Genomic DNA, 26,356 nt, shown 5'->3' on the forward strand with positions numbered 1-26,356 from the left:
TTCATCTATCCATCCATCTGTCCTTCCATCCATCTATTCATCCATCCATCCACCCATCCATCTATCCATCCATCCATCCTCCTAGTTATCCATCCATCCATCCATTCATCTACCCACCTGTCCTGCTATCCATCCATGGGCTATACTTAATATTGAGAAATATTCTGTAGCTTCAGTGGTGGGAAATGGGGACAACATTATGCTTCTCTACTTAACCAAGTTATTGTCAGATTTAAGTGATATTATTAGGCAGGGGCACCTGGGTGGCTCAGTTGGTTGAGCATCTGACTTTAGCTCAGGTCATGATCTCATGGTCTGGGAGCTCAAGACCCACATTGGGGTTGCTGCTGTCAGCTTAGAGCCTGGAGCCTGCTTTGAATTCTGTGTCTCTCTTTCTCTTTCTGCCCCTCCCCCACTTGTGAGCTCATGCATGCTCTCTCTCTCTCTCTCAAAAATAAACATGAAAAAAAATAAATGATATTATCAGGCAGTATAATTTAACCCAGCACTGGGGGCTTATTGCATAACAAAAGTTCAGTAAATGGTAACTGTGGTCATTTTGGGATCTGAGTATCATACCTAAATTCCACAGTTCCAGTTCTTTCCATTCAGCTCCATTTTATTAACCAGAATTTGAGGAAGAGGAGTAAGGTAAAGGAATCTGGAGAGGGGTTGAGTAGAGTCAGGCTCGATCAATGGGGAACAGAGACTGGGAGTTTGAGGCTGGGGTGTGAGGTTGTAAGGAGTTTCCACCTGGGAGCCTCCCCTTCTAGAATGTTGCCAGAAGTCAGTCTCTAGATGACCCTCCTATGTTCTAGTGGGTATCCATGAGAGTAGGCAGGACAGAAGAACATGGATAGGAAGCAGGGATACAGTGTAGTCTAGCCCTCCTCCAATGCGACAGCGGGTTGACCCAGGTCCAGACTATGTCCGGAGACTAAAGGATCGGATGGAGATATTGATCCGGTTCTGCAGCCAGTTGATATAATCCTCTTGAGACATATGGATGATGTGTTCACGTACAAACTGTGGGGAAAAATAGAGTGGCAACCTCAGATTTGGTCTGAAAGCCAGACTCCCTTTCCTGCCCCACCTCCAAGACCCTAGAATATGTGTGATTGAGGTTGGTGGTTCCAGGATGCCTTTAACCATGCAGACATTCATAACGCCGAGAGCATCATGGTAGGGGTTGTTTTCTCAAGAAAAGAACTCCTTCCCCGCTTCCTGATTCAGCAGACTAATTTTAAACCCTTTTTGTCACTGTTGACCCAGAGAAATTTGGGGAGAGCAGGAAAACCAGCTGTCTGCATTTTTCTTTCTGTCCTACTTTAATATCTTAAAAAAAAAAAGTCATTTGTCCTTATTTGGGTTTGTAGACCTCTTTGAGAATTGATGATGACTTGCTTCCAGGAAAGGTTTAAGATACAAAATTTAGAGTTTCATATAGGTTCTAGGATTAAGAGACCTTCACATTCTGTGATGTGAAGAGCATGCTAAGTTTTACTAGTCAGGGTGGTGAACCCACCTCAGAGAATGGGGAGCCTCCCAACCCCCTTGATCTTACCCACTCAGAGATTGCCTCTTCTATACCCCAATAACTGGCAGGTGGCAAGTGGGCCCCATAACTGGCAAGTGGGGAGGGGAGAGTTACCCTTGAGTTACTTTTGGACTAGCCTACTGGTCCTCCCAGAAGGAGCTTCACAAGACATGGGGAGTAGAGTCTGGACCTATGGATTTGTCCACAGGGTCATCCCCCACCCATGACTCCTCACCTTCACCCACATACAATCACCCGGGTCAGCCTGTGGGAGTGCCAATCTGGCATGAAAACACCCAGAGGACTGAGAATTCCACCACTGGAGTCCCATCTTTATCTTGAGACATTGAAGCCCTGTTAAAAAGTGACTCTGTTTATATCTGTTAATACCTTAGGGTGGAATCCCTTCCTCTCTTCCTATCTGCTGATACCTTTTGATGCTCTAGGATATGTCTAGAGTGGGTGGTGATGATAAACTATCATTAAAAACCAGTTAGTGGCTTCCCTGCACTAACCTAATAAAGGATAAAGACCTAAATCCTTAACTTGACTTTCAAAAGTCTGCACAGACTCACCTCTCCAATCCCTTTATAACCTTGTCCCTCCTTGCTTGCTTCCTTCCCAACCCATTGACTGCCTAGGAGTCCCTCCCACAAGTCAGGTTCTGTTTCACCTTACAAGTCACCTTCCCCACTCACCCTAGTTAAGATAGGTCCGCTATACATTTACCTTAAATCAGTGCTCCTTAAACTTTATTGTGCATACAAATCACCTGGGATCTCATTTACATGTAGATTCTGCATTGGTTTGAAGCCTGAGATTATGCATTTCTAATAAGCACGAAGGTGAGGTCTATGCTACTGGTCCATGGGCTAGATTTCGAGTGCTCCTTCTTATGATTGCCAGTTATTTTATTCACTTGTCCATTTATTTTTGTCTCTCCAAAGCCTCCCCAGGGGACACCATTTACATAGGATATAATGTCCCCTGGAGTTGAACCACCAAGGTCATGTGATAATCCCTCCCCTGTTAGAGGATGAGCTCCATGAAGGCAGAGACCTTATGTCTTTTTAATTGTGTCTGCAGCACTTAAAAGGTGCCTGGGTGTTGAGAGACGACTGAATGAGGGCACCAGAGGCATAGTGAGGACGGGAAAGGGCACGGTAGTTACCTCGATAGCCACAGCTATGTCCGGAGAGCACAGTTCCCAGATTCTCAGGTCTTGTAGCACTTTCAGGAGGACATGGGGCCGGATCCTGAGGTCTAGGTTTTCCCCAAACTTCTGCAGTTTCACCAGAATCTTTTTGGCAGGGGGGAAGTTCTTCAGATCCTCGGGGAGTTTGGAAAGCAGATCAAAGTACCTTCAATTCCCAGTCCCAAGAAGAGAGAGCCAGTTAGGAAGCTGGGGGGGGGGCGGGGGATGGGTCTGAGCATCTTAGATCTTCCATCCCCACTTTCTCTTTCTACCACTTGGGTGATATCTCCAGGGCAGCAGCATCTTTACCTGGGAGATCACAGATCAGGCAAATGTCTTATTTTTTTAGGGGTAGTAAAAGCTGGAGCATGATTTGCATCTCACTAAAAAGACAAATTAAGGGAATGCTTTAAAGCACTTATGATTTTTCTATCAAGCAGACAATGTGAAAAGCTAGAATAAAGGGAGGGGCACTGAGATTTTTGAAGCTTCTCTTTTGAGGGCTAATCAGACCAAGGAGGACATGGACATATCTGTGGGATACCTACCAGGATGTAAGGGGCTCTTATACACAAGATGGAGGGGTGAGGGGAAGGAGGAGGGGAGGGAGGAGGGAGAGGAGGAGGGGGAAGAGGAAGGGAAAGTGTGCGTGTATTTTCTTTAAAATTTTTTTTTATATGTTTATTTGTTTTGAGAGAGAGAGAGAACCCAAGCAGGAGAAGGGCAGAGAGAGGGAAACACAGAATCCAAAGCAGGCTTCAGGCTCTCAGAGCCTGACATGGAGCTCGAACTCACAAACCACGAGATCATGACCTGAGCCAAAGTCAGACGCTTAACTGGCTGAGCCACCCAGGTTCCCCATATTTTCACAGCTTTGTGTATTTCAGTGGGTTTTGAAAACATTTCTGAATGCTGCAGCAGAGTCTGAGGGTTGTTTGGTAATCCATTCTTGAGATGGTGGGAACAAGGTCGGTTCCTACCTGGAGGTGGTTCAGGTATGACCAAGGTTTAAGGCAGGAGCTGTCATCTCTTTAAAGAAGAAAAAGGGTGGGGCACCTGCTTGGCTCAGTCAGTTAAGCGTCCAACTTCAGCTTAGGTCATGATCTTACAGTTTGTGAGTTCTTGCCCCGCATCAGGCGCTGTGCTGACGGCATGGGGCCTGGAGCCTGCTTCCGATTCTGTGTCTCCCTCTCTCTCTCTGCCCCTCCCCAACCCTGCTCACACTCTGCTTTCTCTCTCTCTCAAAAATAAACGTTAAAATTTTTTTAGATGAATCAATTGTAGAGAAATTTGAAGAAGAAACCGATCATTTACTGTACCCTTTGGGCTACTTGTACTGCTTGTATTTTATATTTTGTGGTATATATTCGTATATTTATTTGTGTCTCCTTGTAAACTCCCATTCCACATTATTAAAATCATGGAAGGGATACTGAGTACATTTTTAGACTCTCTCATCTTACTCTTAGATCTTGATTTACTCATCCTGCCATGACAGAGTACACGGCAGACTCTAATTCTGTATCGTGGATGAGCATAGAGACGGGGGTTAGATAGGGGTTTAAATCTTCAGGTTTCCTTGTTTACAAAGTGGGGATTAATATGTAAATTTCAGGATTTTTTGTGGGGAATAAAATAAATAATGTAGGAAAATTTCTTGGGTTGGTGTCTGCCACCTGTAATCACTCAATCCATGTTGTTTTTTTCTTGTATTTATATTACAAGCCCATGCTGGAGCACAGGGTTTCTAGGATATTCCTTCCTGGTTTTATATCCTTAAGGGGTTAAATTATTTTGGGAATGTAGGGATTGCCCCATAAACCTCACAATTGATAGAAATTTTCAGGTAGTTTGCCTCATCTGCCTTTTCCAAGGGGCTGGCGAATTAGTTCCTGTTTGATAGTCTGAACCAAACAGAAAATAAATATGGAGAATACAGTTGTTGGGTTAACTGTGGTTCAGCAACTGAGTGGTCTTGCCTGACAGCCTGTCTATGGGCAAGGGTAGTCTTGATCCAGTGTGATTTTTCTAACAGCCCTCCCCCCGCCCCCCACCGCCATCAAAGACCGTCTTATCTGGCTCTGGGTATCTTTACCAGTGGTCTGCGATTTCTTTTGCATCTGCTTTTATCATGGAGACTCGATGCCTCATTTTTGCTATATCCTTTTTAAAACTGGAGACAAAGACAAAAGAATGGAACTTCTGGAGACCTCTCTCTTCTTGGCGCCTGGATCACAGGATGTATGAAAAAGAGGAAGATCAGACCCCCTTCTTTGTTTAATCCATCCCAGTTGCCCTTTGAGATCTGACTTAAACACCGTTTTCTCTATGAAGTCCTCAACCCTCTCAGACATTCTTCAATTTACAACGTGGCTCAGGCCACAGGATGACACAGCTCTCTCCAAGGTCCTGAAATGAGAGTTTCTTGCTAAACCCGGTCACCTTTTATCAGCCTTCATTCACTCTCCCTACTTTAGATTGTATTTACACAGCTTTCTAATCTGTAAAACGGAGGATAATATGGTCCTAGCTCTGAGAGATGATTAAATGATACAATGTGTGTAAAGTGCGGAGCTTAGTGCCAGATGCACAGTAGGTGTTTAACTCAGGTTGGTTCCTCTCTTCCCCACTCCCGTTACTGTTTTGGGGATATGTCTTTTACGTTATAAATATAACCAGTGCATTCACCTGTATATGACTGTATATGAATTTCAATGGCCTTCCATTTTACTTGGAATAAAGTTCCCTGAGTAACTTGCCCTCTAAGGCTCTGGATTATTCAGTCTCTACAGCATTTTCCAGCTCAGCATTTTATGCTTTGGGTTGTGAACAAAGTTTTGAGATAAAGTTCAACCTCCACAGCTGGGCTAGCAAGACCTTTTGTGATCTGGCCTCTGTCTCTCTGATTACCTTAAAAGCAACCTAAGCCCCAGCCACACCTGACTACTGGCAGTTCTTGGTCCCCTGTACCCCTTCTGGCCTCTGAGACTTTGGTGTTGCTTTTCCCTGGAGCTCCTGTCTCTCCATCCTGCTTTCTGTGTGACTCTCTGGGTTCAAATTCCATCTTTACGACTTAACCACTGGTGACCTTTGACAAGACATTTCTGAGCCCACTTTTCTCATCTATAAAATGGGTCTAATAATAGCACCCATTTCATGGAACTCAATGATAAATACAAAGCTCATGGGTACAGTATGTACCCATGGCAAGTATATATCAAGTGTGCTGGACATTTCACCAATTTTTATTAAACAGAAGATGTTTTCTCCAGGAAGACATTTCTGGTTGCTGTCTCAGGCTAGGTAAGACATCCTTCTCCTGTGTTCCCTTAGCCCCCTGCTTACTCCCACGTTGGCCCTCATAAACCTGTCTGGTCATTGTCTGTTTATTTGTCTGTATTCTTCACTAGACTGGGGGCTCCCAAAAGGTGGGGACAAGTCATCTCCAAAACTGTGGCCCTAAACAGCTAACCCCTCCATGCTGAAAGGGTGAGAGAGCAAAGGGTGGCCGAGCAACTTTTATTGTATGGATGAGTTCACTGGGGGTGAATTGTCACCACAGTCAAGTGGGTGGGAAGGGAGATCGTTACTGGGTTGTGAGAGCAGGAAAGAAAAGCTTCCTTGGGGCGCCTGGGTGGCTCAGTCAGTTGAGTGTCTGACTTTGGCCCAGGTCATGATCTCACGATTTGTGGGTTTGAGCCCCACATAGGACTGTGTGCTGACAGCTAGCTCAGAGCCTGGAGCCTGTCTTTGGATTCTCTCTCTCTCTCTCTCTCTCTCTCAAAAATAAATAAAACATTTTTTAAAAGCTTCCAATAGCCCACTGGTGCTCTTAATATCAAGTTCCAAGTCTTACGTGTGGCACTCATGACTGTGCGTAATGCAGTTCTCACTCCCCACTTCTCCCTTCCCTGCAAATTTTCCATGTCTCTTCCTGACTTGGGGCTTTGTATGTACTTATCCTGCTGCTAAGTACATCACCAGCTCCTCCTCATCTGTCAAGGCTCAGCCTGAAGTCACCTCCTTAGAGAAGTCCTCCTGGATTACCTGACCTAAATTAGTTCCTCGTGGTTTCTCTCTCTCATAGCACCCTGTTCTCTTCCTGTATAGCAATGATTATAATTTGTACCTATATACTTGTATATTTAGTTATTTGTTTCTGCCCATATTTCCTGAGAGACTATAAGCTCCCTGAGGGCAGGAAATATGTCCTTACTCCCTGCTAAGCTCCAGCACCTGGCATCAGTGGGCATATGGTGGGAACTAGATGGTTGTCCTTTGGATGAAAGGCTAATGTGTGCTCTTACTTCATGAGAATTTCCATCTTGTCCTGAAGACAGAAGCTGGCCTCCTGGGCCACACCATAAAACTTTGCCCTCATGGTACTGGACACTCCACTCTTGTACTGGATGATGTCACGGTAGGTACGGCTGTAGAAACAGATAAGAAGGGCTTAGGGGACAGAGTGCAAGGATCAGACCCATGAAGCTGCAGTCCCTGGGCCCCAGTGCTCTGCAGTAGAAATTCTCTGTACCTCACCCCTGGGTTCTCCACCTGCACCTGGATCTTCTCTGAGCATTCCCCTGGATATAGGAAGGATAGATCTTCCCAACATCAAGCTGGTGGTGCAGGCTTTATTAAATAAGTCCTGAGCCCAGTGAATGTTAAGGACAGTGAGATGAAAGTGGAATTTGGAGCTGGGAGACTCCAGTTCAAACTCCAGCACCACTACTTCTTAGCTGTGTGACCTCGGGCAAGATGTCTCACCTGGCCAGGTTTCAGTTTGCTCCTCTGTAAAATGGGATAATACTCCTGCCTCATAGGATTGGTTTTGAGGAATAAGCAAGACAATGAATATGGAATGCTTCACCCAGTGGTTGGCACAGAGGAGGGCTTTGTTGCCATTGTCTACAGTGGCATCTTGGCCATGAGCCCTTTCCCCAGGCATCCCTTGTCTTTAAGCAGAGTGTATGACTTCAGGGAGTCTGATCCGCATTGGGTTGTTTCCACACCCCTGGAAAGATAGAGGACGTGGTTGCCACAGTACCTTTGGCCAGTTTGTTCTGTTGCCCATCTAGCTTACCTTTTAGACTTCCTCTGGATGAGCGGGGTGTGGCTTTCTCCACTTGTACTGCTGGATCTTTCACTGAAACACAAAGGGGTGGTTTCAAGTTTCCTGGAGCTTGCTTTTCACAGAAAAGGTGTCTTCAGGGCTCCTTTGACACCTGGTAGCCTCCAGAATTTGTGTAAGGGAGGTGACTCTAATAGGAGCCACTGGTCTGAAGGATCAGCCATAGAACTCAATATATATTGTCCCTACCTTTTGGCCCTTGCTTCTACCCATGTCCTCTGCCTGGAGTTTCCTTCTTGTTTCTTCTCCATTTTCTCAAATCCAACTCTATTTCATGGTCTACAGCAAGTTATACCTGCTCTGAGTCTTGTAGTCTGACTTTGACCTTCTGTCTCTGCATATCATCAGGATGACATATTCTCTGGATCCAAGTTTCATCTGTACAAAATTGATCTTTCCCTCAGGAGGACAAGCTCACTCAGGGCCCTTCCATTTTCCTCTCTACACTGATTGGCATGTAAGCTGGGGCTGAGTGCAGATTTGGGAAAGCAATGGTCAAGTCTTTCTAGTCATGATGTTGATGTTCCCAAACCCAGACTGCTTCTTCATTCAAGGATTGTCTTCTCTGAACTGGACCCTGAACTGAACGCTCACTTCACTTTATTTTGCAGGCAGAAAGAGCTGGCCCCAGACGCCAACCCTGGCACCACCACCTCCCAGTCTGTGGGCAAGCATCTCAGCTCTGGATCATGAGTGTCCTCATCTGTGATCACTCAGCTCTCATGACTTTGAACCCTTCCTGGGTATGGGCTGATTGAATTCCTTGAGTGGCCACTCCCTCCTGTGACTTTGCCAGGTCAGAGTTCCTAGAAGGGGTGAAGCTCCGCTGTGCCCACCTCTCCCTCTCCTGTGCCTCCTCCTGGGTCCTACTTTAGTGGTTTGGTCCTTCAGCATCAGTGTTTCTCTCTTGCCCTGTCTCCTTTTGTTTCTACCAAACGCTTGGAAGACTTATCTGTGTGGTTCTAGAGAATAACCCTGTTTTTCTCATCCCTGTGATGTGCGGCTGACCCCTCACTTCTGGCCCTGTAGTGCCTAGAAGTCTTTAGGTAGGCTTGGCACTTCCCAGATCCCTCTCTGCAGGAAAAGTCCTAATGTTTGCTGCTTTTCCCCAGAGGCTCAGGGCACTGGATCGAGAGGTCTTAGCCCTGGTAGGTGATGGATTGAGTCCTTAGCCCACCATCCTGGGATGCAGGCCCCAGGAATAGCACCCAGAAACCCTCATGTTTGGATTCCAACCAGTAGCCCCCACCCCTGCAGATGAATTCTTTGGGAGAGTGGGTTGGCTTTGACTTTCCTCCTGATGGTCTAGAAGACGGCTCTCTTCTTTTCTAGGGCTGACAGTGTGACTTGGGGGGAGGTGGGAGTTGAGGGAAGGAGTGGCATTCGCTGTGACAAACAAGCAAACAAATAAACAACAAAGGACCCTTTTGCCTGTCTCTGTCTCCCTTTTCCTTGGCTTTCCTTGAGTTTCAGCCATACTGATTTCTGCTCAATGCCTCTGAGCTTCCCCCTGACTCAGGCCCTTTATACATGCTATTCCTTTTGCTTGGAACATGATTCCCATCTATCCCAGCCATAGGCTGGCTAAGTCTTCTTTTCTTCAGGTCTTGTCTTAAATGTCAAACTCAGTTTTAGGCCCCTGGTGCTCAACATTCACCCACTCCTCCTTACTATTCCTTCAGAACACTTTCTATGGCCATGATTATATGGCTAATTCCATGGGATTATTTAATAAAGACATGGCTTTCCCATTAGAACCAGTGATTTTTAACCAAGAGCAGGATTCAAGGAGTCCATGAACGCAAATGGAAAAAAGGTTGCATCTTTATTTTAACTAGCCTTTAGCAGAAATGGAAATCTCATGTATTTTCACAATGCATGACAACTGTGGCAGATATTTTGAAAGATCACGTACACTCAACACTAGTCTAAAATTATAGTTATTACCTCTGCTGCTAAGTCTTATTATGTAACTCATTGCTGAAGAAGCTCATAGATTGCTATATCCCAAATTTGGTTGTAATGTCATAATCTGTATTACTACAGATTTCTTTGTAAACTTGTAATTTACAGTAGGCACTTAAAGGCATTTTTCTGAAAGGAGTCTTCAAACTGTCGAAGGGTCCATGGCACACAAAAAAGTTATGACCCCCATCCAGATAGTGAGATCTAGGATGGCAGGCTGTTGAATCCCTCCAGACCTAGCAGTTTCTGGCACGCAGTGGGATCGGTGAGTAAATGGAATGGGGGCAGACCTCCCCGCCCTCATTACAAGTCACCCAAGTAAAGAGGGAAAGGGCGGTCCTGTAACATCTCCCTTGCTTCATATCCCTCTACCGCAGGAAGGTTTTTAACTTTATGGTATACAATTTGGGGTGTGGGGAGAAACACCTGGATACTCACCTCCCCACCCCCCACCCCCCCTGTTGCCAGAATTAAGAAATTTATTTCTGATGAAGAAAGAAAATGTCCCCTCTCCCTGCCCCGCCTTCTGTGGTCTGGTAAGGGGCATCTCTGCCATGGTCCCCGTAACTGTGGGATGTCTCCTACCTTGATTTGAGGGTGGTCTGCATGTCTTTATAGGTAGAATCACTCTTGGTTTGTCTGACGATGGACAAGGTACTGCAAAGCAAGACGGGTCTCTTAATAAGACCTTCAGCATGTGGTGCTCCAGAAGCAGTCGGTATCTGTAGGAAGATTCTCTTTCGAGAGCAGGGATCCTTAGACTGTGCGGGGCATAGGAATCACCGGGAGAGATTGCTGCTCATGCAGATTCGGGGCCACACTCCCAGCGATTTGGATACGTTAGGCCTGGAGCGGAGCCCATAAGCTGCATTAAACACCCTCCTCCCCACACCACACACTTCTGACACCAGTGTGCAGAGAGCACATTTTGAAACCTCAGAATCTCTCAGCATACTGTGAAATAGTGTGAAAAAATACAGTTTCCTCTGGAGATTCTGACAGTGGTCCTGGGATGAAGACCAAAAATTTGTATTTAAAAAAATTTTTTTAATGTCTTTTATTAATTTTTGAGAGACAGAGAGACAGCACAAGCAGGGGAGGGTCAAAGAGAGAGGGAGATACAGAATCTAAAGCAGGCTCCAGACTCTGAGCCAGTTGTTAGCACAGAGCCTGACGCAGGGCTCGAACCCACGAATCGTGAGATCATGACCTGAGCCGAAGTTGGACTCTTAACCAACTGAACCACCCAGGTGCCCCTAAAAATTTGTATTTTTAACAAGGATCCCAGCTGATTCTGATCCCCAGAGACACTCAGAAAATACTGCTGGGGGCGCCTGGGTGGCTCAGTTGGTTGGGCATCTGACTTCAGCTCAGGGTGTGATCTCATAGTTTGTGGGTTCGAGCCCTGCTGACAGCTCAGAACCTGGAGCCTGCTTTGGATTCTGTGGCTCTCTCTCTCTCTGCCCCTCCTCCACGTCCTTCTGTCTGTCTGTCTCTCAAAAATAAATAAACATTAAAAAATACTTTTTTAAAAGAAAATACTGCTAGCAGGTTTTAAGAAGAGGTCATATTCCTAGGTGATGTTATGGTCTGAATGTTTGCATCTCCCTAAATTCATCTGTTGAAATTTTAATCTGCCAGGTAAGTAAGGGTATTAGGAGGTGGGGGGCATTTGGGAGATGATTAGCACATGAAGGAAGTCAGAGCGCTCATGATTGGGATTAGCCCCTTACAAAAGAAACCCTAAGGAGCCCCCCTCCCCCATGAGGTTACATTAAGAAGACAGCCATCTGTGGGGAAGACTGCCATCTATTAGGAAAGGCCTTTGCCAGACACCGACTCTGCTGGAACCTTGATGTTGGGCTTCCCTGCCTCCAGAACTGTGAGGAATGAGTATCTCTTGTTTATAAGTTACCCAGTCTGGCATTTTTGTTACAGCATCCTGAGCAGGACTAAGATGGCCCGAGGGCAGGCTAGCTTTGAGGCTGGGGGCTGATCCGATTGGCTTTTAGGGGGTTCTTAAAAACCCCAGGATTCTCTGTCAGCCCTGATGGGAACAAATGTGGGGCTTAAATTGAAAAAGGAATCCAGATTCTAAAGCGAGGAGGACAAAAGAAAATGTGCAGCTTTTCTTAACTGTCTCTCTACAGCTTAAAGAGGAGCCTCCAGTACCGGCTGCCTGGGGGAGAGATTAGGGAGATTTTCCTCCCCGAGGAATTGAGGATGGGAAGTTTCAACAGGTTCTTGCTCTTGTAACCATGGTTATTTTCTCACAGAAGTGAATGCAGAGGCCACACGAGGAGTGTTGTGTTCTCGCGTGGTTTTGTCTTTTGAGGACCTTACACAGGTCGCTCATCGCCCTTCTCCATCCGTGCTGCGGGGCGTTGGTAATGGGGAGCTGTTAATAAACATCCCTCAGCAAGGTGCTGCAAAGATTCGGGGGAACTCTGTGTGTGAAATAAAAGTACCACCAACACCAACACCACAACCATCCTGTATTGAATGCTTACAATATGCTAGGCAGGTGCTAATATGTTAAATGCATTATTTCAGCTAATTTCTCCACTTCTCATTGAAATAGACATTATCTCCACAACAAGTATAATACTTTACAAAGGTAAGGCTACTTAATTCTCACTACATCTCTTCGAGATAGGTTATTAATGAGTCTCATTTTACGGAATTGGAATCAGGCCCAGAGAGGTGAAGCAACTTGCTTGTCATCACACAGCAATTAAATCATGGGAATGGAGATTGACCCTGGCCTCCTTGGTTCCAAGGCCAGGGCTTTGAGGCCACACAATCTCATTTTATGGACGAGAAAATGGAGGTTTAGAGAAAAGGCTACATTGACCTGCTCTGGGTTTTGGATGCATGTCAGTCTAACTCCAACACCAGTGTCCGTGCGGTGAGTTCTTACAAAGGAGGGAAACCGTGGGGCTGATGCTTCATCACTAGCGTCTGTCTCCAACGCTGATAAGTCAGGAACTGCGGCCCAGGCCTGAAGGGCTGGCACTGTCTCTGGATGCCTCCGAGTGCCGCCCTCCGAGCCCCGATGCGAGTTGAGGCAGCAGTAGATGAATTCCTCATTAGCAAGCAGCGGCGTGTGTGATGCATGTGAAAGTGCTTGGTGAACTGTAATTATGGTAATAACAATAACCAATAAGTCAGAGCCGGCATCCCAGTAGGCTGAAAGCGATGAAGGACCTCTTCCAGGGCATCATTTGTTTTCAGGAAGTCATTTGCTTACTCAGAAGGATCTGTACTTGGGAAGCAAACTCTAGCTCTAGCCTGCCTGCTCTCTGAGGCTTTTAGGGCAGAAGTCCCGTGGATAAGGCTTCCTGCCAGAAGGAGGACACATCAGGTTCAAGTGCAACGCCATGAGCCAATCACATTGGTCACCGGCTTGACAGTTCAGAGGATCCTTGTTGCTCTTAGGATGGAAACCAGAATCCTGGAAGTGGCCGCTGAGGTCCCCAGACAGACTGATGCTCTGTCCATCCCATTCTGGCTGCATTTCAGTCCTTGAAGTGCCAAGGTCCCTCCTGACCATGTTTGCACCTGTGCTGCCTGAAATGTTCATCCATCCGCCTCCCCAGACTTTGGCTGGGTAGCTCTATTTCATGCCTCATCCACAATCTCTAACAGTGTCTTTCTTGGAGGAAACTTCTCTGATCCTCATCCCCATCCCAGACTAGATTCGATTTCCCTCTAATTCACCTTCTTAGTCCAAGCTTTCTTTTTATAACGCTTCCTGCAATAATCAGAATCTCGTCTATACATGATCATAAATATTCAGTAAAAGAGTGGACGAATAACCTTACAAGTCCCAGGAAGCAGGGTAGCAGAGTGGTTAAGAGACGCTTTTTGGAATTAGAAAGGTCTGCTTTTGAGTTGTGGCCTTACTTAACGGTCATTGGCTGGGTGACCTTGAACAAGTTACTTAGCCTCTCTGAGCCTCATTTTCTCATTCGTAAAATAATGATGATAGTATCTTACTCAGGGAGTTGTTGGAAGAACCCAGGGAGGCAATATACATGAACCAAGTCCATAGCTCAGGGCTTGTCACAGAGAAAATGGAAGGATTCAGAACTGCTGTGGCTAATGTTACCACTATTATTCTGATATCCTCTATTTGCCCCCTGGTGGGGGTGGCAGGAGAACGTACCTGGGCACCTTTTTGTGCACCCCATTTTCCATCATGACTGTCATCCGGGCATCTTCCCGAACCATCTCCAGGAGCTTCTGCAGATCTGATGGGGGACATGAGAGGTCATTGTCCAGAGGCCAGAGGGGCTGATACCCCTCTGCTTCCGTGTGTGGGGAGCTGGAGAGGGATCCATCAGGGTCTAGGCAGCGCACAGCGTTTGGCAGGTTATACACCCCAAGTCATCTGCCTGCTTACAACCAATGACTCATCATTTTCCTTTTGGATAACATCTACATTCCTTCCAAGTGGCCACTGAGGCTTTGCAGGATCTGGCTGCTCGTTTTCTCTCCTGTCTCATTTCCCTCTCCTCCCTGACCTTCAACTCTGGTGTAGCCAGAGACAAAACATTTTCCAATTTTGAGAAGAAATCGTCTTGTTCAGGAAGCCCTCTCTGATCCCACAGACCTGAGGTGGCAACCTGGTGATTCACCAGCTGACTCTAGCTCGCATGTTTTGTTTGATTTGATGCAGATGCTCGGCTTTTCAAACTGGAAGATTTCACATAAATTTCCTCCTGGAAAGGACTCTGAGATAGATTCTTGCTGCTCACAGACTGTGGCATCGGGCAGGTGTGCACGCTCGGGCTGCCCCATTTCTCCTGCCACTAGTGGACTTTCTCCTGTGCACTTACTGTTGCTGCTGTTTCCCATAGTGGAGAGAATACATTTTTGTACCTGACTGTTGTGGGTTGAAGTGTGTCTTCCCCAAAGATATGTGGATATCCTCCTAATCACCCAGTATCTCTGAACATGAACCATTCACATTCTTGTTTGGAAACAGAGACGTTGCAGGTATGATAATTTAAGTTAAGATGAAGTTATACTGCAGTGGCGTGGGGCCTTAATCCAATATGACTGGTGTCCTTATAACCAGAGGGGACAGACACTCAGGGAGAGGATGGCCTGTGATGACAGAGGCAGATTGGACTGACGATGCATCTAGAGCTAAGGGCCAAGGGTTGCCAGCTACTATCAGAAGCTAGAAGAGGCCAGGAAGGATTCCCCATCCACAGGTTCTAGAAGAAGCATAGCTCCATGACACCTTGAGTTGGGGTTCCAGCCTCTAGAACCGTGTAAGACAATACATTCCTATTGTTTTCAGCCTTCTGGTTCATGGCACTTCGTGACGCAGCCCTGAGAAACTAATATTGGAAAATGAACTGTACTTGGAGTAAGTCATATGCTCCAAGAAAAGTGGGACGTGTTTTATACAGATTTGCAAGTACCCCCCACTATACTCGCCATAGAGGAGTCTCGGTCAACGTTTGCTGAACGAATAAGTGAATGGCGAAGGAGAGAAAAAGAGGGAAGGATTTGGAAGAACTTGAGCTAGATTTGGGGGTTCAATGAAGGAGGACAGTGCCAGTGGGGACCCTTTCTACCCTTTATTACGTGCCTGTAGTCAACGCAAGTGCAAGTCTCAGAAGCCATACCTGGAGGAGTGAGGCCCAGGGCTTGCCATGGCCATTGGTATCCACCCTTGTTTATGAATGCAGTCAGTGGGAGGTTAGGGCAAGGGTGCTCCTCCTTAATGACCTTGGAGCCATCTAGGCTGTGAACAACACCCTCCTTCATCCATCTCCACTCCACCTTCTTCATTCTCAAGTAATCTGTCTTCCCAGTAATTTGTGGGCATGATTCTGTTTGATCTGAATCTGATCTTCCTTGTTTGTCACACCCACCTCCCCCACTGCTGCATATCCCAGAATCCTTGGGGCGTGTCTAGAAGCCTATGAGTAAGGGACCTGTAGCTGGTTCCTCCACTTCTTCCCTACCCCTGGGAATCAAGGAGCAACATCTGAACGCTCCCCACTAATATGCAAGCCAGCCTAAGGATGGGTGGATCTCAGTAAATGACCCTAGTGACCTGGCTCATTGGGCAGCTTTCCTGGAGAATCATGTAGAAGGCTCCACAGTCACTTAATGCACCAAAGATTTTTTTTTTCTGCTCGCTGATAATGCCCCTGGTAAAGCATGGTGCCTGACGAAAATCAAACTCCATTCATCATGTCCCTGAATTTGGTTACATATGAATTAGAATAAAGCCTGGGGGCTTGGAGGCCCATATCTACACCTCATGGCTACCTCAGAGCAGACACTTGTTTAGAAGGGGAGCGGATGCCACAAAATAGGGTTTCCCTGAGGAAGACAGACTGCAATGGATGCCCACACTCAGAGGAACCTGCTCAGTCCTGAGTCCCCAGAGCCACGGAGAGGACGCTACCCATTGCTCACAGACAACAGCATCCTGTGTTTCCAAGTGTCGAATCATACGGCCAAAGAAAAAAGAATTCTGACTTCCTTCCTCCACCTTCCATCTACAGCCTCACTCTCGAGTGACGAAACTTGTTCCTTCCTCTTTAGGGGAAAATGGAGGAGGTCTTTTTGTTGTATGGGTTTGGGTTGTAGGAGGACATTAGCCAGCATAGGACCATCTTTACTGAATTGTTATTTAAGTGAGTTTCCCCTCTTAGCAGTTCTGAGACTGGGAGCTTCCAGACTGGCAGGAGGAATGGCCTGGGCTTTGGTTTCTCCGGAATCCCCATGCCATTGATTTGGGGAGGGGATCAGTCCATGGAGAGGCCACAACCTGCTGTCTCCAGTGATTTGCCTCCACAAAGACTTCATTATGCAGCCAGCCCTGGAAATTAGACCTTGGTCAAATGGTGTGTCTCTCAGAATAGGATTCATGAATTCAGAATAAATCTGAGGAGGTTTTAGAAGGCAGTGGAAGTCTGGGAAATTAATCTGCTTTTGTCAAGCCTATGACAAATGGGATGAGGGTAAGGTATAAATAGAGGGGAAGGATGAGGAGGTGGAAGTAGAAAGACTTTCCCTCTGGGATGTAGGTCTCTGGTGGAAACGCATCTCCTGGTCATTGTTGTACACCCGCGGTGTGCCAGGCTCAAGGTGAATAAGATACCACTGTTCCACACCAGCAGGGAGTTCACATTCTTTCCCCCATCTTCCTTCGTAATAGAGATATGTGCATGTGCAAGTGTGCACGTGTGTGTTCTTTTGTGTGTGTGTGAGGGTAAGCATTCACTAGACCTATTGTCCAGCAGCTAGGTCAGCTAGGTGTGCTCCTGTGACTAAATTCTGGGCAATGAGAGTTTGGCAGAAATGTTGTCTGGAGCTTCTGAAAAGGTTGTTTCAATTCAGGTGGGAGTGAGCACTTCCATCCTTCCCCTACGTGCTTTGGCTTCCAGCCTCGCATGTGACTGTGATGACTGGCAGTCCAGCCATTTTTGATCATAAAGTGATGCTGAGTATTGTGGCAAAGAAAGACGGAAAGAAGCAGGTTTCCTGATGAGCTTTTGGAGCCATACCAGCTGTGGACTGGTCTTCTTTAATCTGCAAGAAATATAAACTTTTATCTTTCTTACGCTGCTATTTTTCAGATCTCTGTATCCATCCAAAAGAAGTCCTGATACACTGAGATACGGTTGTAAATTAAAATTGAGTACTCAATAAAAACAAATAAAAGTCCTAAGGGAAATGACAGGGAGGGAACCCAGGAGAGTCAGAGAAGACTTCACAGGGAACATTTGAGGTGGGTCTTCAAGGTTGAATAGGAGTCCGCCAGACTAAAGTTGTTACAGATTAAAGGGCATTACAGATAGAGGATGGCCTGAGAGAATGTGCATGGTTTAAGATGAGGAAAACTATATGGCGAGGTGGGAGTGCCTGGGGAAGGTATGAAGTGGCCAGAGCTGACTGATGTAACAGCTTGGGACAAGGTCAGATGCAATGTCTTAGAGGCAATGGGGAGTCTTGAAGGATGGTAAGCTGGGGAATACTACATCAAATTTTTTAAAGTTTTTTTTTGAGACAGAGAGTGAGAAGGGGAGGAGCATTGAGAGAGGGAGAGAGAATTCCCAAGCAGGCTCCACCCAGTCAGCATGGAGCCCGATGGGGGAGCTTGAACTCACAAACCATGAGATCATGACCTGAGCCAGAATCCAGAGTTGGATGCTTAACCAACTGAGCCACCCAGGCACTCCTACATCAGATTTTTAATTTAGAAAGTTCCTTCTGGCTCAACATGGAGAAGAATCCATGGGCAAGTGAGGGCAAGACAGGAAATAGGGAGACTAGGAAGCTGTTGCTGTCATGTAGCTAAGAGGTAATGAGACTGTGGACCTGGGGTTCTAAACTCAGGTACCTAGAGGGTCAGGTGCCAGGATGGATGACATGAGCCACTGTAAGAAAAATCAAATTTCATGTGACCTGAAAGCTAGACTAGATTGCCTGGGTTCAAATTCTGGCCTCATCACTTACAAGATGTGTGACTTTGGTCAAATATTTTAATCTCTCTGTGCCCCAATTTTCTCATCTATAAGATAGGCATAAAATTGTTGTGAAGATTCATTGTATTTATGTGCAAATATATACATTTATATATTATACACACACATATATGAATTTATGTATATACCCTGAGTATGTATATACTAGAAGCTAGAATAGTGCCTGATACATAAAGTCTTCTTAAGCATTAACTACTATACTATCATCATCATGATCATCATCATCTTTATTCTAAGGAAAATAGTAGGGCTCATGAGATGATAAATGACCATGCACTTGGCCAATTGGGAACAATGATTGGGGGTAATGGGGAGTGGTGGGGATTGTGGAAAACTAGCCAGCACATGCCCCACCTAAGAGGGGCAGCTCCAACTAGATGCTGTACAGGGTTGCGGGTTTTTTAATCAAAAATTTAATGTAATATCTCTCCATCTTAAAATATCACCCCAATTTTTAAAAAACAAAGCCGTGTGTATTAAACAAAATGTAAGTGGCAGGAACTAGGGGCAGGATTGTATGTGCCTCGTTTTCTATCTCTGAACTAAGATGAAAGCAATGGGAATGAAGAGGGAAGGCTCAAAAGAGTTTTAGGAGACAGGACTGATGGGAAAAGTTAGCTGGTTAGACGTGGGAAGGAGGCAGCCACTGGGGACGGGTCTGCGGGGTCTCGGGGGCCTGGAGAGATGGCGCTGTTCACCCCTCTGCTCATCACAGATGCCTTCCCCCTCTGCTCCCTCCTTCCTTCGACATACCTGCTATCTCATGGAGGACACTATGCCACTTCTGGGCCAAGGCAGTCCTAGGAGCCCAGAACACTTCTCTTCTTACTTAAGAGCAGGGCTTTCAGGGTTATGAAAGACACACACCATGGATGTAACATTGATAACCACACAGACACTTTGAAAAGAAAACCATATCCTGTTGGTCCTGTACAGAAAACTTTCCAGAGACTTCCTGTTGCCATTGGGATCATTCTGAAGTCCTTATTTTGGTCTACAAAGACCGTTCCCGCTCTGACTCCTTCCTGCCTCCCCGGCTTCATATCCTGAGATCTCAGCCTAAATGGTCAGAGCTGAGAGAGACTTTTTTGACTACTCTGGCTAAACTAGCCTCATCCCCACCAACAGTCTCTCTCCGGCCCATGTCTTGTTTTATTATCTTCTGATCTCATATTATCTAAAACTGACTTGATACTTGTGGTTTTGTTTAAGGTCTGCTTTTTCCTTGCAAAACATAAGCTTGGGGGGCTCCTGGGGGGCTCAGTCAGTTGAGTGTCCGACTTTGGCTTGGGTCATGATCTCAGGATTCACAAGTTTGATCCCTGCGTTCCAGGTCCAGGGCTCTGTGCTGACAGCTGAGAGCCTGCAGTCTGCTTCGGATTCTGTGTCTCCCCCTCTTTGTGACCCTCCCCTCCTCATGCTCTGTCTCAAAAATAAATATAAACCTAAAAAATTTTTTTTAAAAACAATGTAAGCTTGGGGAGGGCAGGAACTGTAATCCTCAGTTCCAGGCATTCAGTAGTCAATCAGTAGATATGTGTTGAATGAAAGAAGATTCAAGAAATCCATAAGAGTCACACTTGTGCTGATGACTTATCTTGGTTGCTCACTCTCTTGGATAATCTGTTCAGCAAACAGATTTTCAGGGTTTAGGGTCTTTCATGGACCCCTGTTGGCCAGGGTGGGAATGTTTCTCATTGTCAGTCATTACTCTGAGTCCTGACCACTTACTGGATGTTTTACCCTTTTGCCCATTCTTTGTTTTGATGATTAGGGCCTCAATCGGGCTTTCTGGTCTACCTTGACCTCTTGTTCAACCTTCTTGAAACTATCCTACAGCCAGTCCTTTTCAGCTCAGCCCAGCCCAGCCCAACAATGGTTGCCACAAGCATTCTAGATGGTGTGAAAGCACACTGGCTAAGAAGACAGGCCACTGCTTGGGTGCCTCTGAGGGGACACAGGAGATGTGCTGGGAAGGGGTCCATGAGCCAGAGTCCATAATTTTGCATTGGCCAGTCTCGTTCATGATCCTTTCTTCTTCCTCCATTCTATCCTCTCTATCTGCATAAAGCCCTTCTTTCCTGTCTCCTTTTACTATACAAGCTCAACTTGGAAAGTTCTGAGAATAATTTTTTACATGACTTATGGAATCTAGTTATGATTCTGTCTGGTGGAAGTCCATAGGCTCTTCCTAAAAGAGAATGCCAAACTGTGTATATATGTGTGTATACAGTTTCTTCTGTAGAGAGGACTCCTAGATTTTAGCAGATTTTCTAAAGCACCTGTGTCCCCTAAATTGTGAACCACTGAAAATGCTTCTTCCAGAACAATGGGGAGGGGGGGGAGGGTGAGTGTCACAGAGTAATACAACTTCCATATATAACATGCTTGGAAAAGACAAGTCCCTAGAAACAGAAAGTAGATTTGTGGGGGCCCCTGGGTGGCTGAGTAGGTTGAGCCTCCAACTTTCGCTCAGGTCATGATCTCTTGGTTTGTGAGTTTGAGCCCCCGTCAGGCTCTGTGCTGACAGCTCAGAGCCTGGAGCTTGCTTCAGATTCTGAGTCTCCCTCTCTCTATGTCTCTCCCCTGCTCATGCTCTAGCTCTCTCTTTCTCTCAAAATAAATAAACATTAAATTAAAAAAGATATTAAAAAAAAAGAAAGTAGACTTGTGGTTTCCTGGAGCCATAGGATGGCAAAGGAGAGAGACTGCCAATGGATATGAGGTTTTCTTTTGAATTGATTGAAATGTTCTAAAACTAGATTGTGGTAATAGGTGCACATGCCTGTAAATTGACTAACAGTCATTGACTTGTAAAAAGAGTGAATTTTATGGTATGCAAACGATGCCTCCATAAAGTTGTTTTAAATAAGTCAACACTGCATTTCAAAAACTTAGCATGAAAAAACATGAAATACCTTGTTAATAATTTTATATTGATTTCATGCTGAAGTAACAACATTTTATATAAGTTGAGCTCAATAAAGTATAATTATTAGAATTTTAAAAGGAGCAGTTGATGACCATGGGCTGTCTCTCAGGGAGAAATTGCTCAGAGTAACCCAAGGTACAGAGTACATTTCCAGTCCTCACTGGGGGAAAGCAAAAGAGACCGAGGAAATTGAACAGGGCCAGGGGACTCCTGTGTCTCTTTTAACTGAGTGGGGGTGGAGGTGGAGCAGGAGGGGTTGCTGTCTGGCTTCAAGGCAGAGAGTCCAGGCAGACTGCTCAGATCTCGATAGGACTTACTGATGTGGAGAGGTTCTTCGTCAGGCTTGGTTGAAGAGGATTCACTGTCCTCAGTGTCCTTGCTGCCTATTACCTGGGTGACCGCACTCTGGGGCTCATGTGAACCGGGGTTCATGGAGACCATACTGCCCTGAGGGGATGATCCCCCACTGTTCCACGACAGACTGAGGATGGAGGCTCTCCGGCTTGGTTTGCGGATGGTGACAGGCAGAGCAGGAAGTTTGAATTTCTTGGTCTGAAGGAAAGAGAGAAGGAGGGGTCTCAGAAAGAAGGGAGGGAAGACAGAATGATGGAAGGAGGGAGGGAAGGAGGAAGGAAGGTGGAAAGAAGGGAGAGAGAAGAAAAAAAGAGGGAGAGAAGGAAGGAAGAAAAATAAGAAAAAGTGAAAACTTGGCTCTTGAATGTAAATTTCTTTTGGCTCTTTCCAAACACCATGGACATATCCTGGGTCTGGAGTGACCATCTGTCACAAATGAAGATAGTTTAAAATGTGCCCCTCCCCCACTAGTGCTCTGTTTCTGTCTCAAAAATGAATCAAGGTTAAAAATTTTAAAAAGAAATAAATAAAATGTGTATTATTTATTAAATATGTTTAAAGATTGTTTTTAATGTTTATTTTTGAGAGAAACAGACCATGAGTGGGGAAGGGGCAGAGAGAGAGGGAGACACAGAATCTGAAGCAGGCTCCGGGCTCTGAGCTGTTGGCACAGAGCCCGACATGGGGCCCAAACTCACAAACTGCGAGATCATGACCTGAGCCAAAGTCGGGTACTTAACTGAGTAAGCCACCCAGGTGCCCTTTTTTTTTAAATCTTTGAGAGAGAGAGAGACAGAGTGTGACCAGGGGAAGGGGCAGAGAGAGAGGGAGACACAGAATCCAAGGCACGTTCTAGGCCCTGAGCTGTCAGTACAGAGCCTGACATGAAGGTGAAACTCACAAACCACAAGGTCATGATCTGAGTTGAAGTCGGACGCTTAATCGACTGAGCCATACAGATGCCCCTAAAATGTGTATTATTTGAAGCAAACATGGGACTTATTCTACTCACTGAGCACCACGTTTGCCCATGTAGTCACCAAAGGAAGCCAAACACGTATTCCAATGATGTCACCGGGGACAGAAGAGCTTTGACTTTTTTTTTTTTTAATGTTTTTAATGTTTATTGATTTTTGAGAGAAAGAGACTGAGAGAGACAGAGCGTGGGCAAGGGAGAGGCAGAGAGAGATACACACAGAATCTGAAGCAGGTTCCGGGCTCTAAGCTGTCAGCACAGAGCCCAACGTGGGGCTCAAACCCACGAACTGTGAGATCATGACCTGAGCCGAAGTCGAATGCTTAACCAACTCAGCCACCCAGGTGCCCCTTAGAAAAGCTTTTGACTTTTCTTTTGTAATAATCCTCAGAACTGATTTTTAAACTGTGGGGGGATGGGTCTCATTTCTTTAACTGTTTCTTGATTTGAGCCCCAAACTGCATGTATCAACTTCTTATTCCACTCAGTTGATGCCAGGCCCTCAAACAATGAAGATTTATGTTTGCTGGGATCTTCTGAAGAATGTAAGATGGAGAAATTTCTATTCCTGACATTTAGGAAGTAGGGTCTGGGGGAAGCTGATTTGTCTGATGGGAGGAAGGGGAGCCACGGATGTAGGGGGCAGAAGGGTCCAGGTGACAAGCTGTGGAAGGTGGTGAGGGGGAGGTAGGGGAAGTCCTGTAAGGGAAATGTGGATTTTCGGGGGGAAGGGGGTCAGAGCGGATGGGTTACGGGTGTGTGCGTGTGCACACATATGTGTGTGTGTTCACACAACCCTCTTGCATGATTGGTGTCACTTCTGAATCTACTGTGCAGGGTCATGTCTTCATTTAATTCATGACCCAAGTCCTCCAGAGGCTTTCTAACTAGCCCAAGGTCACACACAACTAGCAAGGGAGAGCCGGCCAACATCAATGCTAATTATTATGCCTCGCTTGAAAATACTTTAAGCAAAAAAAAAAAAATAATAATAATAATTTAAGCAATGCCCTTTTCTCAGTGGCATTGTCAATTCCCTTGGTCCCATGCTGATGAAAATACCAGGTTTACCGCGGGGCACGGTAGGTGCCCAGCTGCTCTCCAGTAAGAACTCAATAGCGCCCTGGGCTGTAGTTGATGCTCAATTAACAGAAACAATCTTATTTGAGAACATTTATTTATTTATGTATTTATTTTTATTTCTTTAATTTGAGAATATCTAAAATGAAAGCTCTTGCAGGGTAGACTGAGGTCATCTTTCCATCAAACTCATTGTGTGTGACACCCTCAGAAAGCAGACAGGGAGAAGGGACAGCTCCGAAGGCCACACCAACATCTAATAAATATCTAACAGCGTAGAGAGAGTTGTTTCCCACCGGATTCCTATCACAGAGTCTACTGCATGTAGGCAGAAGTGATTTTTTGATGGCTACCTTGTGGGGTCATGAGTGTGGGTGGAAATTTTGCTCCCCCCCCCAAGAAGAGGGGAGGGTCTTCCTGGTTGCACAGGGGAAGGAGAAGATGATGGGTTCACCCAGATCTCCAAGGGGGCATGTGGGTTGCAAAAATAACTGTGACAAAGAAAAAGCAAAAGCCCACAGTTGGCTCCTCCTTTGTGAAATCAGGAGCTTAACACAGTGTCCCCTTTGTCCTGCCATTGCAACCGGAGATGACACATGTGGGAGTCACCTCATCCAGTCTCTGGCACAATATGAATTCCTGGCTCTGGAAACCAGACTCTGTAGATCAGCATCATTTACGAAGGCTGGACACTGGAATCCCAGCGGGAGCCTGGAGTCTGGCAGTGAGCACTGGGCTTGGAGCTGGGGGGCGGGGGGAGGAAGGGGACCTCAGAGGGGCCTTGAGCAAGCCACTCCCTCGCCTCAGTTTCTTTATCTGTGAAACAAAGACAATGGACTGGGGTGGCCTCAAGGAGCTTTCTGCGTCCAGAGCTCCATGTGGATCTTCCTGGGGCGAGGATTTCATTTTGTGCTACTGACGTTGCCATTAATTAAAATTCAATTAACAGCCTCAGCCAGGAAATCCGAAGTGAAGGGCTAAGACGTCTGATTAATTGAGAGTGGCAGAAAAATAAAATGTGGGGGGGAGATGTGACAGGCACTTTCAGCCTCTTGCTTGCCCTTTATTGAACTGACTCTGTCTGAATTGACTTAAATCCCCAACTGCTTCTTCTCTATTTTTTATATTTCATTCAAGAACAGTGTTAACCAGCCCTGTGTTCCACCTCAGTAGGGACTGCTTTTGGCAACAAAGGAAAAGATTTCCCGGAGTGATTCCTTATACTTTTTCAGAAGCCAGGTTTTTAAACTGGTGGCCCACGGAGGGACATGATTAACTGCCCTGACTTTTACAAATTGGGGAGATTTTGATATAATAACCTAGGTTATTGGTCTCTCTTGAAAATGATAAGCCCCGGACTTCCATTCTCACGTGGCAAAACGGCTAGATCTGGGCAGAAGTTCTTCCCTTGAGCTGAGCAGGAGTACCCCCGTTTGCCACAGACCTCACCACCCCCTATTCCATTACACCCGGAACCTGATTTTTTCCGTATACTGTTTTCCTGGTTCTTACGCAAGCGTCACTTGCTGTGGGAGTTGATTGGAGCCTTTCTTTCAAAGCTCTCATTTTAGAGACACAGAGACTGAAGTCAGGAGAGAGGAAAGGACTTGTCTGAAACCCACAGTGAACTGGGTCACAGTGGCTAAGCTAGGTCTCCTGACTCCTAATCCAGTGCTCCCCTGTCCTCAGAATGGACCACACTTCAGGCCAGAGTGTGACCTACAAGTTTCTTAGGGAATTCAATTTTGTGAGCGTTTCAGCGTGGTGACTTACTGTCCTCTGCTGCAGTTTTTGTCATGAATATTCCTGGAAGACTTTGTGTGTGTGTGTGTAAGGTTTGTGCCTCCTGCTGCTTTTTTGGAGCATCTCTGGAGACAGATGCACACAGTATCTCCATAGCAACTTTCTGCAATAAAAAATAAAGGCTTCTACTTCTCAGATCTAGGCACGCCCTGATGAAAGAGCAAGAAAATAGTGCAACTCTTCATGAGGGACAATTATAATCATGACGCCATGGAGAACACACATTTGATGAGCTCGGTGTTTAATAAACAGTGTTTCATGAACGGATCCAGGATTAACTCTTGGCTGTGCCATTACCCAGCTGTGTGACCTCATGCGAGTCACTTAGCCTCTCTGAGCCTCAACTTCCTCCTCTCCCAGCTGGGGATTAGAATTGTGCCACCTGGGGCAGAGCTGGCTAATATACCCAAAGCGTTTCCTCAGCATAGAACCTGGCCCATTGCAATTATCTTAAAACGTGGCTTCTAAAAATTATATAACCATGGGGTGCCTGAGTGGCTCAGTCGGTTTTGCGTCTGACTTTAGCTCAGGTCATGACCACATGGTTCATGGGTTCGAGCCCCATGTCAGGCTCTGTGCTGACATCTCAGAGCCTGGAGCCTGCTTCAGATTCTGTGTCTCCCTCTCTGCCCCGCCCCTGCTTGTGTTCTGTCTCTCCAAATTAGATAAATGTCAAAAAAATTAAAAATTATATAACCACAAGTATTATCAGCATTTTACCACTTTCTTTAGTTTAAATCTTTTTAAATGTTTTATTTATTTTTTAAGAGACAGAGCGGGGGAGGGGCAGAGAGCGAGGGACACACAGAATCTAAAGCAGGCTCCAGGCTCTGAGCTGTCAGCACAGAACCCAGTCAGGGGCTC

General features: G+C 45.9%; 1 protein-coding gene across 1 annotated transcript in view; it reads right to left on the bottom strand.

Moving 5' to 3' along the window:
• Positions 1–491: 491 nt before the first annotated feature.
• Positions 492–26,356, bottom strand: part of CCDC60 (coiled-coil domain containing 60) — a 165,123-nt gene continuing 139,258 nt past the window's right edge. Inside the window, exons 7-14 of the mRNA XM_029922913.1 lie at positions 21,597–21,831; positions 13,997–14,081; positions 10,414–10,485; positions 7,816–7,878; positions 7,040–7,162; positions 4,828–4,959; positions 2,709–2,898; positions 492–1,026 (exon numbers count right to left, since the gene is read on the bottom strand). Coding sequence (XP_029778773.1) covers positions 925–1,026; positions 2,709–2,898; positions 4,828–4,959; positions 7,040–7,162; positions 7,816–7,878; positions 10,414–10,485; positions 13,997–14,081; positions 21,597–21,831 — 1,002 coding nt within the window. The 3' untranslated portion in view covers positions 492–924. The remainder of the gene's footprint in view (positions 1,027–2,708; positions 2,899–4,827; positions 4,960–7,039; positions 7,163–7,815; positions 7,879–10,413; positions 10,486–13,996; positions 14,082–21,596; positions 21,832–26,356) is intronic.

Source organism: Suricata suricatta, chromosome 14 (assembly GCF_006229205.1).
Source record: "Suricata suricatta isolate VVHF042 chromosome 14, meerkat_22Aug2017_6uvM2_HiC, whole genome shotgun sequence".
NCBI classification, from domain to species: Eukaryota; Metazoa; Chordata; class Mammalia; order Carnivora; family Herpestidae; genus Suricata; species Suricata suricatta.